The sequence below is a fragment of the Microtus pennsylvanicus genome, chromosome 19 (genome assembly GCF_037038515.1).
Source record: "Microtus pennsylvanicus isolate mMicPen1 chromosome 19, mMicPen1.hap1, whole genome shotgun sequence".
Classification (NCBI taxonomy): domain Eukaryota; kingdom Metazoa; phylum Chordata; class Mammalia; order Rodentia; family Cricetidae; genus Microtus; species Microtus pennsylvanicus.
In genome coordinates, this window is record NC_134597.1 from 35,672,346 (window position 1) to 35,690,510 (window position 18,165).

Sequence of the window (18,165 nt, forward strand, 5' to 3'; positions counted from 1 at the left end):
ACTCTAGTGCCTTCATTCAGCTCGCTCTCCCCTCACCTCCCATGAGGCAGTCAAGGAAGTTCTAGACTCAGTTCTACACCCAGCCTAAAAATTGCACTAGGAAATTTTTCATCCTAGTCCTGATGATATTTATAGAGGGACTAGTGACCTGGAGCTGTGAACCGCCTAGGGAAGGGACAATGCCGCTGGCTGGCAGAGGGAATTCCCTGTTGGACTGTCCCATAGGTTTTCATCCTAACCCCCACCCCCACACAGCACGCACACCTGCTTCGACCCCAGGAGGATCAGATGTGGCAGTGGGGGGTGTCATGTGATGGAGAGACAACTATAAATAGCTGGAGGTGGGCATGGTGCCCCAGACGCCTTGGGGACAGGCAAAAGCAGAGGCTTAAGGAGCTACTGGGTGGAGAGTGGGAGCAAGCAGGCCAAGGCCTGGCTGGGGCTTGGGGGAGGACACATGGAGCGGTCCCAGTCCCAGTCCCAGCGGCATGGGGGTGAACAGAGCTGGTGGGGCAGTGCCCCCCAGTACCAGTACATGCCCTTTGAACACTGTACCAGCTATGGACTGCCTTCAGAGAACGGGGGCCTTCAACACCGACCCCAAAAGGATGTGGGTCCCAGGCACAATGCCCACCCAACACAGGTAAATTCTCTGGGCGGGAGGGAAGTGGCAGACAGGTGTCAGTGGGGCCAAGGATTGGTAAAAATTGGGAGTTAGGTGAGAAGGGGGAACGGTATTTATTTGGAAAATTAAATGACAAATTTGTTCAAAACATAAAAGCCTTTTAAAGAACTAAGTTTTTAAAATTGACTTAAGAATTGCATGCACTTTCGAATAGCCTTTACTAAAGAATATTTGAACCATGTGGGACACCAGCAGAGCCACACTAACGTGGAGAGTGCATGCTTACGTGCTTACGTAATCAGAGTGGTTCTCATAGGAGCTGTAAATGCTATGAGGATCTCCTCTGCCATCACCCACATGCAGACAGCATGGGGTTTCTCCACACAGTGAATGCCCTGTATGCATGTATACACAAACACACACACACACACACACACACACACACACTTGCACAAAAGCCAGAAGAAAGGCACTGGAACAAGCAGGGGAAACTGAATGATTTATCAGTGATCAATGACCAGCATTAAAATGAGCACAAAAATGGTGTCAAGTTTTTAAGGGCTTGAAAATAGAATTCTGGTGGAGTATTTACCTAGCTTGTTTGATCCTGGGGTCTTGTTTTTGGGGGTGTTGTTATAATTGTTAAAAGGCCAGCAAAATGTTTCAGTAAGTAAAGGTGCTTGCCCCTACACCTGAGTTCAATTCCTGGGACCCACATGATGGAAAGAAAAACTTCCTCCACACAGGGCGCACATACACACTAATTATAAAACAATTTAAGATTTCTGTGAAACATAAGACACTTAGGAAAGTGCGGAGCTGTGTGCTTTATCCAGAGGCAGTTACCATCCAGGACTTGGGGATCAGTGGTAGATGGACAAGTAAGAGAAGAGAAATGGGGATAGGCACAGACAGGAAAGAATTGTCTCGGGAAGTTTGCAGGTCACTATTAACATAAGTAAGTGTGCCTTTTAACAATGAAGAATGCAGAATGGGACAGAATGGAAAGAATCTGGGGGGAAGAGATCTGACTTTAGAAGGGTTTTGATGACAGGGCTTTGGTTCTTCGAGTCAGGCTGGAAACCTGGAGGTGGCCTGAGTGAATGGTATCAGCACAAGGGTCATGAGGATCCGTTCTCTGAGCAGTTGCTGGAGGTAGGTCCGTAGGGGGAGGGAGGAGTGTTGAGGAGCAGGATCTAAATGTCAAATCCTACTAATTCTCACCCAAGTGCCATGTATCTGGAGAAGGCAGGCACTTGAGCAAAGGGGCAGTTAGAACATTTTTTTTAAAGATAGGGCTTCTTTGTGTATCCTGGTCTACATGTTAAGTGTAGACCAGATTGACCTCAAATTCACAGATTCGCCGGCTTCTGCCTCCCCAGTATTGGGTTTAAAGGTGTGTGCCAGCACCGCCTGGCTAGTTAGAGCACTTTCTGGTGAGAGGACATTGACTAAGGGAGCTGATGTTTCATGTAGAAAAGAATGGCAAGTTAGTTTGGGAGCAGAGTTCATCTAGATTCCAACCCACCTGGAAAGCAAACAGGAATGTAATGTGTTCTTTGTGTAATGCTTGTGCGGGAAAATACCACACTTACATAAAACTCCGATGGTATAATGAGCTCCCAGGATGCAGCAGTCAAGAGGGCTCTGTCCCCCATCCGCCCTCAGCCCTGCACACACTAGAGGACTCTCTACACTTTGTAGACATTTCATCACTTGTACATTTGGGTTTTGATTTCTCACTCCCTCCAAACCTGCCACAGTGTGATGGTTACTGCTGGACCAGCAGAACACACCCGGTACTCAGAGTGTTTCCCAGCCGGAGTGTTGGAAGAGAGCAGCACTGTTTCCTCATTCCTTCCCGCCCACAACTTAGAGTGCTTAGGCAACCCCAATAGCTGATCTGCAATGGAAACATTTTCTGGTTTGTTGTGTTCATTTGTTTTTGAGACAGGATCTTACCTTGTATCCCTGGTTAGCCTGGAACTATCTATGTAGGTCAGGTTGGCTTCAAACTCACAGTCTCTGCTTCCTGAGTGCTGGCATTGAAGGTGTGTGCCACCATGCCCTGCTGGTAATATTTTTTATCTCTGGGTGATGGGTAGAGTTTGAAGAGAAACGTGCTTTTCTCAATCACTACCTTCATAAGCAGGATAATGAGTGTGTGCCTGCTCAGGACCGAAACACCAAACTGCTGCTCATATTGTGAAATAAGATCTCTACTACCCAGGCTCTCCCAGAATCAGTCCCATGGCCTGGCCTGACCCTGGCCCCAGAGGATGAGTTGAGGTTGGGTGTGTGGGGCCAGCATGAAGTCGTTAGCACTCTGAGATCCTTTATGACACAAATGCTAACACGGGGACAGGGCTGCACCCCTTGTCTAGTTCTTAGGACCCAGTTAGTTCATGTCAGGAAGTAGATTAATTTGCCTCTTTCAGCCCAATTCCTGTTTGTGTCTACAAGCTCTGGGATGTGAGCTGGATGGGCTTTGTAGAACTTTAATAAGGAAGCCGAGTGTCTCAAGACAGGCAAGCATATCAAGGCAAAATGCAAGCAGTCACTGTCTGGCCCTGTAAAAGCATAAAATCCATTGCTAGCTAGATTAGTGTGGGCTCTCTTTGTCTAAATTGGGGTCCTGAGGTGAGAAGTCAATGCAGGGGTGCCAGGGAAATATAGACATGCAGAACACAGGTGGATTATGATTTCTGCAGAGTTCTTCATACCTTCACATCCAAGTAGAAGTTAGTTTCCTGGTAAGAGCTACCATGGACCAAGATGTTTCTGGTTTTGGGGAAATGGTGGAACAGAAGCAGGGTTGGATGGGAAATGGAATGGAAATAGTGATGTGTGAGTGGACAGTAGAGATTTGAGCGGCAGGATGACTATAAAGTACCTGCAGCAGCCTTCAGTGCCCAGATTCGAAACACTTTCCTTTTTCTCTGTAAATCTAAGTCTACGTAATATCTTCTGTATCCTTTCTTACTCTTCAACAAAGTAGATACTGACCGTTCTTCACCCATACAGATATATGGCCATCACAAAGAAAAATACTCACATGAGCAAGACAGGGGGATGCCCAAGAAGATGGGCTCCAGTTCTACTGTGAACAACTTGGATGAGGACCACTATTCTAAATGTCAAGGTGATGGGCACTGAGAATTAAAGGAATCTGGAATAGGAGGTACAGGGACTGGGAGAATAACTTTGATGTCCCATTACGTATCTCCCAACACACCTACACACGCACACCCCTCACACGCCAAAGCCCTCCTCTGAATAACCGAAAGACATCTTGCCTTCACCTCCTTAATACTGTGCCTTGTTTCTCTTTTCTCCCAATGGGAAGAAATGAGTTTCATATGGAAATTCATATATTCATGGGGAGTACGGTTATAGTGCTTTCTGGCAGGAGAGGCCCAACAACCGGCAGAGATGTAGAGGGATGTCCCGTGACTAATATACAGACGACTCCCACCTTTTTTCCTCAGCCTGCTCCCAAAGAAATGACTAGAGAGATGCTTTCCTCCTTCTTTACGCTTACTTCTTCCTAGATTGTGTCCAGCGCCTGGGACGCGTGGTCAGAAGGAAGCTGGGGGAAGACTGGATCTTTCTTGTGCTCCTGGGCCTGCTCATGGCTCTAGTCAGCTGGTGCATGGACTATGTTAGTGCCAAGAGCCTTCAGGGTAGGTCTGCCCTGGACTGCTGCCCTCTACCTTCTCCATATTGAAACTATCTTACCTATAGTAGTCCAGGCTTGTTTGGGCCGAGCATGTTGTGTGAGCGGTCAGATTTGACTTTGACTCCAAATAAAGCTAAACTTATTGACAACCAGATCACCACCCATGCCTTTCCTGCCAGCTGCCACTCAAACAGCGTGACTGATTTGGGCAGCTTTCCCAGGATTCCTCCCGGTTTCATCACTGAAATTTCCAAGTCTCAGGAGTCCATTCATTTATCAGCAATCACCCTCTGGCCTCTAGCCCTGCTCCAGCTTCTTATTCAACTGTGACATGCACCACAGCCACCAGCCCCCTCTGCTAGAGGGGACTTGGATAGATAGCCACCTGGCTCCACTCAGAATTCCTACATGTACAGAATTCCCTGGGGCCAGGCAGCTAAGATGCCCAGGGCATGAGAACAAGCTGGCATGCCATCTGGTAGTGTGAATGTGAGGGGTGAGGGAGCTGGTGAGCTGGTCTCACTGTCAGCCTTTCCTAGACTCTATCCCAGGTTGTGTGTTTGTGTTCCTGCAGCCTACAAGTGGACCTATGCCCAGATGCAGCCCAGCCTTCCTCTGCAGTACCTGGCCTGGGTCACCTTCCCCCTTATCCTCATCCTCTTCAGTGCCCTCTTTTGCCAACTCATCTCTCCCCAGGCTGTGGGTGAGTGCTTTCCAAGAGACGATGCAGTCTGGCTTCTTACAAACCTCCCACCCTGAGCTCCCTCCATCCTCCGGACTCTTTTGAGGCCTCAGCATGGTGATCCCCTTCCCCATTTCTACTTTCTCCTCTATTTAAACTCCAGCTCGAACCTGGACATTGTCCTTTGTTGTTGTTGTTGTTTTTTGTTTAACCCTCGTAGGTTCTGGAATTCCCGAGATGAAGACAATTCTTCGTGGTGTTGTCTTGAAGGAATACCTCACACTCAAGGCCTTTGTAGCCAAGGTGGTGGCCTTAACGGCTGGGCTAGGCAGTGGCATCCCTGTGGGGAAAGAGGTAGGTCTGCATAGCTGAAGGAAAGGCTGGCAGAGCTGAGCGGACTCAGCCAGGGCCAAAGGGCAGTAACAAAGGGGAAACCTTGGGCGTTCCTCACCCTGGAGCTAGTGACAGACTGTTAAAGTTGGGGAAACCTTACAGCAAGCCCACAACCTGGGCATGAGTACGGCTTGGGACTGGAAAACTCTGCTGGGAAGAGGGATGTCGCTCTGTGTCCTGTGGAATGCTAGCATTATCCCTGGCTTCTAACCATTGACCCCAGCAGCAGGCCCTAGTCATGACAACCAGAATGTCTCTAGAAAACACCTGCCCTCTCCATAATCTGAATCAGTCTCCTTGTCTTATTTATTATTACTTATTTTTGTTTTATGTTTGCTTGTTTGAGATAGTCTCATTCTTTAGCTCAGGGTCCTGAAACTTGTATGTAGCCCAGGCTAGCCTCAACATCAGCACAGTCCTTGGGTCTTCCTATTTTCACATGAGAAAACTAAGACCTAGGATGAGTCTTCTTTCTTCAAGGTGACAGCCAGGCTCCTTCAACTCCGTCCCTTCACACTTGCCCTCTACCATCAAAATTCTTCACAGCAGCCAAAGCATCTTCAGAATGGAACTGGACTCGTCCGACTTCTACTCAATATCATCGCAAGAGCTTCCCATATCTCTTACTATGAGATCTACACTCCTCCCAACAGCTGACCAGCCCAAGGCCGGTCCACCACCTCCTGTCTGTGGGGTCTCCAGCCTCACCGCCTACCCGCTTCCCTGTGCTTCCAGACGAGGCTTTTTTTCCATCTTCCCACATGCCATGCTTGTCGCACTCAGGACCCCTGCATTTTCTCTTTCGTCTGCCTGGAACACTCTCTCTCTAACACCCACGAGACTCACTCATGGAATTATCACTCAAGGCACTAACTCAGGTGGTGACTGGCCAGGGAAGGACATCATCTCCTCCCCGCCCCACCTCTTTTGCCTCATGCCTCTTTGTTTGCTTCCTAGCCCTAACGTTATCTGAAAACACACTGGTTTGTCATCTCTTTCTTCCTGGGATGAGGCTCCTATGGGGCAGAACTTTTGTCTGGCTTATCTCTTTCCATCACCCAGCCCAGGGACTGGAGGCCAAAAATTCTGGTTCAATGGTGTCTCCATGCTTCTCCTCCATCCCTTATCCCTGGCTCTCCTGTTCTCTTCCAGGGTCCCTTTGTCCACATAGCCAGCATCTGTGCTGCTGTCCTGAGCAAGTTTATGTCCATGTTCTGTGGTGTCTATGAGGTAAGGGTGAGGCAATACAGCACAGCAGGGCCTGGTTGGTAGAAGGAAGTCCTCATTGTGTGTGAGAGCAGGGGAGGGTTGCCTGCTCTGGGCTGGCCTTGGTGCTGAAGGCGTCATCTCACTAACCCATGCTCCTGTTCTCCATGTCCGTGCCTGCGGATCCTAGCCCTATCATCCCCTCTGTCCAGCTTCTGTCTGTCTCCCTAGTGTCTAGCCCACCCTGATCCATGCCCCTCCTTATCCACATGAACTGTGTCAGCTCCTCTCCATGTTCCCTGCTGTGCTGTCCCCATCCTTTGTAGCTCCTGACACCCATCCACCCTGGTTGACACACTGCCTGTCTGTCCCACCTGCCTTGCCCGGCGTGCTTCTCTGTTGCAGACCGTGCCTGGGCAGCTTGATCTCCTGGTGCCAGCCTGTGCAGTGGGCGTGGGATGCTGCTTTGCGGCCCCTGTTGGAGGCAAGTTTCACTTCCTCCCTACCTGGGTTGCCTGAGCCACACTTGGAGGGGTGGGTGGGTGCCTGTTGTAGCTTTTGGGTAGAGGGGCCTTGCTCACTGAAGGGACTGATGGGTGGGCACCCAGGGAGTGACTGCTAAATAGCTGAGTGTTCTCCTGACACTGGCGCTCTCTCCTGCAGGCTTTACTACTACTTTTCTCTTGGAGTGAAGTCCCTGCCTGCCTCTTGCTACTTATTCTCGGCCCCTCTTTGTTTGGTCTTTATTGGTTCATTTGTCTGCCTGATAACTATTTACTTAGCATTTTCCTTGGTTTGTTTTCAACTGTTGGCCTTGAGCACATAAGGTCACTTCTTGGTTGCCAAACTCATTGAGTTTCTCCTGGCCTGGGAACCACAGGGATGATGGGACCATGTTCATTCTTGTGATGTGGGCCTCTCATTCTTCTTTGTTTCCCACCCCTGCTCATTCTCTCTCCCCACCCCCATCTCTCTTCCCTGTCCTTCTCCTACCTATCCGTCTGTCTGTCTCTCCCTAGTAGCAGCCATACTATTACACTGACATCCTGACAGTGGGCTGTGCCGTGGGGGTCGGCTGCTGTTTTGGAACACCACTTGGAGGCAAGTCTGTCCCATCCCCAGTGCATGGGCCGGTTTGCCTGGTCTCGCTCAACAGCTGGTGCTTGTCAGCTTCTCCAAGAGCTTGAATTTAACCGTTTCCATTATAACAAGAACTGCCACTCCCAGGTAGCATATGCCTCACGCCTTGTTCTAACCATTTTACATGTATTCCCACCTAATCCTGTGAGTGCGGGTTGATAGAACAGTGACTGGAATAGGATCATGTTGAAGCACCTACAGACCCAGAGATGAGAACCACAGTAGCCCTCCTGGTCTCCAGTTGTGCTAAAGCCTTTTTGCATTGCCGGTGCCTTTGATTTACAAATACTGTTCTGTAGCAGGAGATTCTGTGTACTCTCTTCTCCCAGGACCTCTTGTTGTGTCTTACTAAAGACACTAGTGTTTTGGTAGACTGTGATAGATTAATGGTGAACTTTAGAATGAGAAGTACTTACGGAGCTTTAAAGAAAGTTGTTTCTTGATATACCAGCAATTTACAAGAGGATGTAGCTTTTTCTATCCATATAAAGAAAATTGTAGTATTATCATGGGTTATTAATGACAGGACCTAGTCACAAAAGGCAGACCTGTTTATTTCCTCATCAGAAATAGCTATGTTAATGGGGCAAAGATTTATGGCTCATTTATCAAAATTATTGATAATGAAATTCCATTTGATAATTGAAGAAATACTGTTATAGGATGGGTGTATACTTTTAAACAACCAGCCACTAGAAGGCTTGTTGCAATGACGAAATGGCAATTAGTCTTTTCATAGATGAGTTTTCCAGGTATCTAAAATGTCTTGGCGCAGAAATAATGTATGGGTGAGAGATCGGAATCAGTGAGGGCATCTCCCATTTGCTGTGCTCTCACATGGTGGAAGCACGCAGCGTAAGCAGATCCAGGCTGCATGGACCCCCCTGGCATCCCATTTACACTTCTGTTGTCAGCTCCAGTCATTAAAGTCATTAGCCCCTGTCAGTGAGTGCTAGTGTGTTTGAGTTTCTGCACATCAGACGTTCACACCTATATTTATACACACGCTGTCTTTATTTACCCCCACCCCCCGCAGCCTTCCAAATAAAAGAAGTATTTGTGGTTGTTTTGGTTTTGTTAGAAACATTTTAAGGTGAAGAGAACCTGCATTCTTTTCCGGAGACTGCAGCTTATGAGGAGTCAAAAGTTTCTTTCTGGTCTTGTGACAAGAACAGGAACCTCCCCTTAGAAAAGTTACAGTTAAGCATTGCTCTTGACACAAGAAATTGCTAAGCACTTGCAAGCAAAGGGGCTATGCTCAGGCTGTTTGCATTACGCTGCAAATGACAAGCCTATCTGCAGGTGGCAGTACTTGATTCTTTTTTATGAATATAGAATAACTGAAAGAAAAAATGTAGCTTTGAGATATTTTACTCACAACATAGGCAACTCCTAATTTCCTATGCTGATAAAGAAATACAACTCAGCATCCTGTTACAGACCCGCACTCTCACAGGGCTCAGGGAGGCAAACACAGAGATCATCACAGGCAATTCATGACCCTGTGGCATTAATTCCTCAGGCAAAGTGCAATGAACCTTCAGGGCAGCCTGGGGAAGCCTGCGAAGCTTTATGAAGAAGACAGTGTGTGTCATGGGTGTAATTAGTAAGTAGGAGCCTGCATGGAGGCAAGGCGACTCTGAAGAGAATGGACAGGATCCAAAGTCAATATCTGCCCTTATGGTAATGAGTAGTACTAGGGAGAATGGGAAAGGATGATAGGAAGTGACTCAGAACAGATAAGTGGGGCTGAATCATGAAGGTCAGCAGAAGTCACACAGAGTAATACAGGTTTTAATCTCTAGAGGAGTATCTGCCCAAATACATTTTACAGAGCACACTTCTTCCTGGTGTTAATCGCTGTAATGGGTTAAAACCCATTGCAAGTTCCAGTCGGTTAGAAAATGCAGGACTAAAGAGGAATAAGTAAGTAGTTTTAAAACAATGGACTGAAAGGGTTATCAGAACATCTGAGGCGTTGGAATGCATTGCGAACACCCAGGGACGCTGCAAACAACATTTCCTACCAAGGCCCCTTTGTCATGTCATAGAACTTGTTCCGTCTCATGGGACTTACTTTATGAGGTATTGTTGTGGGTGAAGTGAAACCGTGGAAGGACTTAAAACAAGGAAGTGACATGGTTAGCTCGACTTGCTCGTCCAATCCCCTTGGCACATGTGTGCAGGAAAGAATTGGTTGTGGATTAACAAGATTGATCTAAGATTAATGAGAAGACTATTGTCATGGTCCTGATGCGATATGATGACAGACAGAACTGGGCAGCAAAAGAAGCTGAGAAGGGGATGAGAAACTCAAGTGGTATCAAGTGAAATTGATGCTGCCTGGTGGCTGCTTTTATGTGAAGGTAGGTGTTCTGTGCCAACCCCTGCTCGCAACGCTGGCAGTGCAGTAGACAGTGATGGTGGTGAGGATGGAGGACACCGGAAGCAAACTGGGTCTGGAAGGGAGTGTACGCATTTTACTGGGAGGATATTGAGTTTAAAGTTCCTATGCCATGGTCCACTAATATAAAATAGGCAGCTAGGCTGATGAGTCTACAATCCAGGAACTGAGCTAAATCTAATCAGCAGCCTGTGTCCATGGCTGATGCCACAGGCATAAGTGAAATTGAGAAGGAAATTATGTCCGCAAGTAGCAGGAGATGGAGACCAAGAGCAATGCCTTCATTGGACAGAGGCGGACAGAGGCATGGGAGCAAGGAAAGAAATTAAAGGAGGAACCCAGAGTGGAAGAAGAGAACAGCGTTCCAGACCTAAGACACCAGGGTTTTTAAAGCTCTCTTTTCTCTTAGCAGCGCGTCTTATGCTTGTCTCAGGTAATAAAATTAGTTCCCACTCCTCATCACACCACGACAGACTGCTACAGAAAAGCCCCCCAGGTCTACATCATGAGGCGGGGAGATGGTTGTAACATTTAAGTTGGATAATTGCCCCCAGGCAAAGCAAAGCTGATTTTACTTTTATTTATGGCAAAGCAAAGGAAAAAGACCCATTCTATCTGATACCCACTGTAGACTTCTCCCCCTTAGGATTTGAAGAGCAGGGCAGGAAGAGTGGCTGACATAGCTCTGCACTCAGCTCCATTCTTTCATTATTACTATTATTATTATTATTATTAATTTTGGTTATTCAAGACAGGGTTTCTCTGTGTAACCCTGGTTGTTCTGGAACCGACTTTATAGACCAGACTGGCCTTGAACTCACAGAGATCTGCCTGCCTCTGCCTCCCAAGTGCTGGAATTAAAGGCATGTGCTACTACTGCCTGGCATGATTTACTTATTTTTGTTTTATGTGAATTGGTGCTTTTGCTACTTGTATGTCTGTGTGAGGGTGTTAGATCCCTGGAGTTGGAGTTATAGACAGTTGTGAGCTGCCATGGGGTCCTGGGAATTGAACCTGGGTCCTCTGAAAGAGCACCAGTGCTCTTAACAGCTGAGCAATCTCTCCAACCCCCTTGGCTCCATTCTTTAAAATTCCCTTGCTGTGTTCTTTCCTCCTCCATAGCATACGCTCCCCTCTCCTGCCCATCCCAGTATAGGCGTGGAGCCCTAAATGGAGCACTCACCACTGTGACTGGACTTAGTTTCCAAGGAACCTCCAATCCCGGGGAAACTCAGCAGTGTGGACAAATAGCTAAATCTGAAAGTGGAAAATAGAATAACCTCACATACCAAGAGAGTAGGATGAGAAATGAATGACCTCTGCTTGACGAAGAAGATTGGAATGACTTTCCAGAGGAGACATTGGGAAAATCCTCTGCCAAAACACAGTTTGGGCTTTAAAAGACAGTGGCACCCAGTAGCCATCTCCTTTGTCCATAGACTCGATGTGACTAATCACTGTCCCCTACGGAAAGGATTCGAGAGATGTGACTTTTGAACACAGATTAGGAGGAAGAGAATTCCTATTATGTGAGCTGCTGTCTGAAGAGGGAGGCAATGGCTGGCCTCAAACAGATCAACAATTCACACTGTGGAAAAAAGAAAAAGACAAAGTTTGCCTTGCTCATGTTTTGTTTTGTTTTGTTTTCTTCTTGGGTTGGTTCTCATCTCCTTCTATCTCAGTTCTCCTCCTATTTGCTATGGATGAGGCTTAACCAAGTTTTTTATATTTTTTTGTTTTTCAAAACAGGGTTTGGAGCCTGCCCTGGAACTAGCTCTGTAGACCAGGCTGACCTTGAACTCACAGAGATCCCACTGTGCTGGGATTAAAGGCGTGTTACCACTACTGCCTGGTGGCTTAGCCAAGTTTTAGGTCATGTGTTGTTGATGACTTAATCAAAGATCAACTCCCTTATCCTAAATCTTGCAAGTCCTTTTCTTGCTTCAAACGGCGCTTTTCTGGCTGCATGGGCATTGCTTCCTTTGGCTCAGCACTGCTGGTGTGTGTGCTGCACTCCCCTCCTCACTTTCTGCTTGAGCATCTCCCATCAGAACAAGGACTGGAGACTACTAGCAAGCTTTTCTTGTCTCTCACTTCCCTTCCTCTCCCCTTGGCTGTCCTCCTGGCTTAGGTCCTTGGGGGTCACATTTTGTAAGTATCATCATCATTAGCATACCCCAGCTTTCTTTTCCTGGAGTATTGAATCCTGTAGGCCTGCATAATGTCCTATCCTATTTTTCTTATTTCTCATAAACTTACCCTAAAGTGTAGGAAGCAGTAGGGACATGAAAAGGGGTGTCAAGGAATATGCAAATCCTGAGCTCTCTTTGGCAACGGTACTGACCTGGCCCTGGAACCTTCTTCCATTTTAATATTTCCATAGAACTGTTTCAGTTGTCCATAAATCTCCATGGATGTTTGGCAGGTGTCAACTGCATTTATTCCTTTATTTGTAGTACACAGACATTTGAGCCTGAAGTTCGGGGAGTTAAGAGCCTATCCATTTCCTATCTTCTCTGTATCTCATTGGCTCACATTCCTTGTCTGGGAGCGGGGTAAACTTCCATAGGCAAGAATGTGGTTTATTGCAAGGAACAACAACAAAGCATCACTTCTCTCAGGCCCTTCCCTGACCCCTATTAGAGATCCGGTGGGAGGTGTAGGAGGGTCTGCCCCTGACTTGCTTTCCTGCCCCGTAGGAGTGCTGTTCAGCATCGAGGTCACCTCTACCTACTTTGCCGTTCGGAATTACTGGCGAGGATTCTTTGCAGCCACGTTCAGTGCCTTTGTGTTCCGTGTCTTGGCAGTGTGGAACAAGGATGCTGGTAACCGGAGGTCCAGGTGGAGGTGGTGAAACGGGGGTGGTGGCGAAGTGGCAGAAAGTATGGCTGGAGCAAGGGGTGGATGGTGTTTGAGAGACAAGACCAAGGCTCGGGGTCCAGGGAAGGACTAAATGATGGCGCAGAGGCTTTGGCCATGGAGAGATGCTAGTAGGAAAAGGAAATTAAATGAAGAGAAGAGGTTGAGGGTGAAGGAAGGGAAGGCACTTTAACATGACTTCTCTCTTCCTACCTGTGGCTTTCTCTGAGTTCCCACCATAATGCTGGCCTTCTCGTCCCACAGTCACCATCACCGCTCTGTTCAGAACTAATTTCCGAATGGATTTCCCTTTTGACCTGAAGGAACTTCCAGCTTTTGCTGTCATTGGGTCAGTGGGACCACTCTTTCTGGGTGTGGGGAGCAGGGGATGGGGTGTGGTTGTGGGCTGGAAGGGACTGGAGCCCAGATGAGCTGTGGAGGGCGTAAGTCAAAGCACGGAGTGTGAGGTAGAGATGGGAGGGCGAGGCTGCTTGTTTGCCTGCCCTGCAGTGTCCGGCTCAGAGCTTCAAGCCTGTATCTTGCACCCTCAGGATCTGCTGCGGGTTCTTGGGAGCTGTTTTCGTTTATCTACATCGCCAAGTCATGCTCGGCGTCCGAAAGCACAAGGCTCTCAGCCAGTTTCTCGCTAAGCAGTGAGTCATTGCCCTTCCCCTTGCCCTGCCCACTTACCTTCTGGTTTCTCCAGCAGTTCCTCCTTTAGGTGGAACTTTAGGTCATTTAGGTCAGTGGTTCTCAGCCTATGGGTAGAGATCCTGCATATCAGATTTTTATATTACAATTCACAACTGTAGCAGAATTACAGTTATGAAGTCACAACAAAATAATTTTATCGTTGGGAGTCACCACAACATGAGAAACTGTATTAAAGGGTTGAGAACCATTGCTTTCGGTGGAGTTGCTGTGGGCAGCTGTGGGAAACTCTGATACTGTTGGTAGGGGCTAGCCATTCTGGCACTTCCCAAGTGATCACTTTTTTTGGCAAAGATAACATGCTTAGCTGAAAGAATAAAAGACTATGGGAAGCAACAGCTTGGAAGCTGCGTGTGGATGCATTTTTGGCTGGCTAAACTCTGTTTCTTTTTCAGCCGCCTGCTATATCCTGGAATCGTTACCTTTGTCATCGCCTCACTCACCTTTCCACCAGGAATGGGTCAATTCATGGCTGGAGAGGTCAGCTCTAGTGGCAGCTGAGAGCAGGGGTTAGGTCACGTCTGTGGCTGGGTCTCTAAGCCAAGGGTGGGGCCGCTGTTCAGACTTGGAGCTTATGAAGTTTTGCCCATGGGTAGAGTTTCTCCAGGAGAACAGAACAAAAAAGAGTCCTGGACTAATGAGTCCGGGGATGAGTTCTCTAATAGAGGACGTACAGTACGTGCTGGAAAACCTGGCTCCTCTGCTTTTTCCCTCACAGCTGATGCCCCGTGAAGCCATCAGTACCTTATTTGACAACAATACATGGGTAAAACACATAGGTGACCCCCAAAGCCTGGGCCAGTCAGCAGTGTGGATTCACCCCCAGGTCAACGTGGTCATCATCATCCTTCTCTTCTTCATCATGAAGGTACTCTGCCCCCACGATAGCCTCTCTATGCTTCTGGTATCAGTAGAGGAGTCCAGGCCTTGTACAGGAAGGGCAGAACTTCATCTGGTCTGTGTCCAGCCTAGACAGAAGCTGTGAGGAAACCACAGCATAAATTGCCTGTCTATCAAAATAACCAGGGTGTAGCTTAATTGCTCCACTCATGTCAACTTAGTGATGCTTGCCATAACTCTAATAGCCCTCCTAATAGTTCCACTTGCTATCTTTTTAAGGCATCAAAGCAGCCAAGTACATTCGAACAAGACAGAGTTTAGCAATATAGATAACTGTGTAGGAACCCCAGACCAATTACCCGAATTCCTCCCACGTGTTAGATAATTAGATACTTAATCTCCTCGGAGCTGTTGTTCCCTTTCGGGTGGTTTGCACTCGCTCTCCCATTTCTTTCCTGGAGATCTGAAGGTGATGAAATACCAAATCAACCTTATTCATGATTTTAAATAATTTTTACAAATGTAATTATTCTCTACTTAGGCAGTGAGAGTACAAGGACTTTTCTAGACTAGAACAGTTTTTCCTAACATTTCCTAATAAGGAAATCAGAGATAATACCTTTTACAGCCTTTCTTTTCAGATCCGTCCATCACAAATTATAAACGTAGAGGCTTCATATTACTACCCTGTACAAAGATTTTTTTTTTATTTCCAAACCTGGAGCGATACCTGCTTTAGATGGCGATTGTCTGTTTTTTTCTTCTTGATGACTTCTCTTGTACTAACTGCATGACTTAAGAATAGGTGTCTCTGTCCAGCCTCATGCTTTTCAATTCCTTGCTCTTATTTATATTTGTGTGATTGTACAAGAATATGGATCACTGCTATATCGATATTGTTCTTATAATACAATGAATTCATTTATTCAATAAATGTTATGAAACAGCATTGTTAAATACATAACTCTTGGTCATTGGACTATGGCTAATGTTGCATTTTCTTGTTTTATGCTGCTGCCTGTTAACGTACTTTTCAATGATAGTATTATTGAAGATTCCAATTGCTTTACACATCAGGTCTCAGGTCTCAGGCTTAGGCTCCTAAGGGTTGCTGTGGATTTCTTCTTCCCTACCTCACCAAAGGTGAACTAATTGAATCTATAGCATCCATATTTTGGACACTTTATTTATTTTACCTTTTTTGTTTCTTTCTTTAATATACGTGATAATTTCTCATAAAAATATTCCAAGAATCTTGTTAGGTGTTTGATGTCTAGATTTTTATTTGTAATTGTCATCTTCTCTAATTTATAATTTCTCACTTTCCGTACTGGTTGAGCTTTGGGGGAACATGGAAAGTAAAGTAATCCAGGCTAGCCTCCCTGAAAGCTGAGATTCCTAACATGAGCCCCAACATATAGACTGCAACTTACCTATCAAGTCTGTGATCACATCTGCAGTAACCAAGTCCATGTTTTGATGGGATTTCAGTATCTATGATCTAGTAGTGATACAGATTGGTCTATGTTGTATGTTAGTCAAAACTGTATGAATTTATGTTATTATGTATGTTATATTACCTTAGGGTCCTCTAGACGGTTAAAATGTCAAAACTTTAAAAAGTTTTTCTAAAAATAAAATAGATTTTTTTCAACACTTACTCCTTACCTTATCCATAGCCCCAGATTTCCAGTCATGTATCTTCATAAAGTCCAGCTTATTTTCAGAGCCCCGCTTAGATGGTATAGAAGGACTCATCTGTATGTCACTGTACTTCTCACTGAATTACAGCCTAGAGAGCATTCACATTGTAAGTGTATAGGAAAAAAACACATTCTGGGCTATATTTCACGCCCAACAGTGTGCAGAAGGTCTACAATATTCTTTAATATTTCTAACTTCTAAAGACTTCCTTGCTGCAAATTCAGTTTTACCAGTCACCACTTCCCAACATTTTCATTGCTTAATCATTGGGCTCACAGCACTGCTCTCATTTTGTTTCCAAATGTGAAAAACAGAACATGTAGCCAAATTAAAATATAAAAGTATTCATCTCTTTTTGTTATTATAATTAAATATCTGAGGCAGGCTCTACCTTATAAGGAAGAGAGTATTTTTGGCTCACAGTTATAGACATCCAAGGTCACAGGGTCATAGCAGTGACAATGATTTTGCTAGTAGATCCTAAACTCTGTAGAACTTCCCATGGTAAACAGCAAGAAGCACCTGTGTCTGTGTGCATCTCCTCCGTTCTCGCTCCTCGGAAAGCTGCTAGGAAGCCACCCTGGCATTTCAGCCCAGTGTCTTGCCTACCTAAGAAATTTCAAAAGCCTCCACTTCTAAGCACCACAGCTAGATTAGGTCCTTGCCCTCTTGGTAGCTCACAGGAGAGAGGAAATTTCCAAATGGAATCCTGTGAGACATTCAAATTGTGTTCAATCCAAAGTAGGACTAGAATTGCTGTTCTTCATTTGGATTTGAAATCTAGTCCATGTGGCCTCCTGGCAGTATCCGTGAGGTAGGTTCCAGGCTTGGTTCAGTTGTTTCTTAATATTGGTGAAAGGAACCTCCTACTTCCCCAATTTTCCCAATTTCATGGAGTGTGAGATATGGAGTGGAGTGCTGAAAATCAAGAGATTTCCCATGAACATGAATATAATCCTAACATCTCTGCTCCCTTTTAATAAGGCTAACAGCATTGCCTGGTGTTGAGTTTCAGCATAGCCTGAGGCTCTCTGTGAAAGACTTTTTGCCTGATTTTTCATATTATTCCTTCTGGTGATGGGTCTAAATATAATGAAGTCAGTGATAACAGGTTTCTAGTTTCTCAGTTCTTTAGAACTGGATCTTTAAAATCTTAGAAGTTGCTTGTGTGCAACATCACTCTTGGTTTCTTTTTTTCTGTATCTGCCAATAGCTAAAAAAGTTTGCTAATCTCAGTCACCCCATTTTGTGGCATGGGAGTTGTAACTTCAGTACCCCTGGTCTTGATCTAGTTTTTACACTTATCAGAGAATCTACTTTACCCTCTGAAATTAGACCTATCCATCACCCATCATCTGTATCATTGGAGCTTTCAGATAACCTGAGCTCACAGAATCCCTTGTGACTCCCATGTACTTATTCTAAAGAGATGGTACATCAGAGTGTAATGCTTCTTGATGTGTTAAATGTCATAACTCAAGGAGCTTAAGCAACAAGTGCATGGAATCCTGCCTCCAGACTGTCTAATGGGGTAGTCTTCAGAGGCCTCTGCTCATCTGCATTTTCAACACGTTCCCTGGATGAACTTTACTTTGAAGTGTTTTAGTGACTATGAAGCTTTGAGAATCTTTTACTGTTTTGCATGAATATTCTTCTATCATCAACTTGTCTTTCTTTAGTTGCTTCCTACCTACACTTATAGAGCATTGTGCCAGTGAAGAGAAGGCAGAAGTAGAGAGGGTCACCTTCTTTCCCCAACAAATTGTCAGTCTGTGCCCTCTTTGCTTTGCACATTTAACTCTCAGTTCTCAACCGTCTCGATGATCATATTCTGACATGAAGTAGATGTTTTTGTTTTGCTGCATCTCACACTTCTAGAGTAAAATTTTCTTGGGATCTTCCTAATTGCATCTTGGGTTCAG

General features: G+C 45.8%; 1 protein-coding gene across 2 annotated transcripts in view; it reads left to right on the top strand.

Annotated features, from left to right (window-relative positions):
• The first annotated feature begins 339 nt into the window (after window positions 1–339).
• Clcn1 (chloride voltage-gated channel 1) overlaps window positions 340–18,165 on the top strand; it is a 30,481-nt gene continuing 12,655 nt past the window's right edge. For both annotated transcript variants that reach the window (XM_075953507.1, XM_075953508.1), the window contains exons 1-12: window positions 340–643; window positions 3,650–3,767; window positions 4,177–4,308; window positions 4,879–5,007; window positions 5,207–5,340; window positions 6,532–6,609; window positions 7,608–7,686; window positions 12,829–12,954; window positions 13,253–13,337; window positions 13,540–13,641; window positions 14,095–14,179; window positions 14,418–14,567. In XM_075953507.1, coding sequence (XP_075809622.1) covers window positions 458–643; window positions 3,650–3,767; window positions 4,177–4,308; window positions 4,879–5,007; window positions 5,207–5,340; window positions 6,532–6,609; window positions 7,608–7,686; window positions 12,829–12,954; window positions 13,253–13,337; window positions 13,540–13,641; window positions 14,095–14,179; window positions 14,418–14,567 — 1,404 coding nt within the window. In that variant the 5' untranslated portion in view covers window positions 340–457. The remainder of the gene's footprint in view (window positions 644–3,649; window positions 3,768–4,176; window positions 4,309–4,878; window positions 5,008–5,206; window positions 5,341–6,531; window positions 6,610–7,607; window positions 7,687–12,828; window positions 12,955–13,252; window positions 13,338–13,539; window positions 13,642–14,094; window positions 14,180–14,417; window positions 14,568–18,165) is intronic.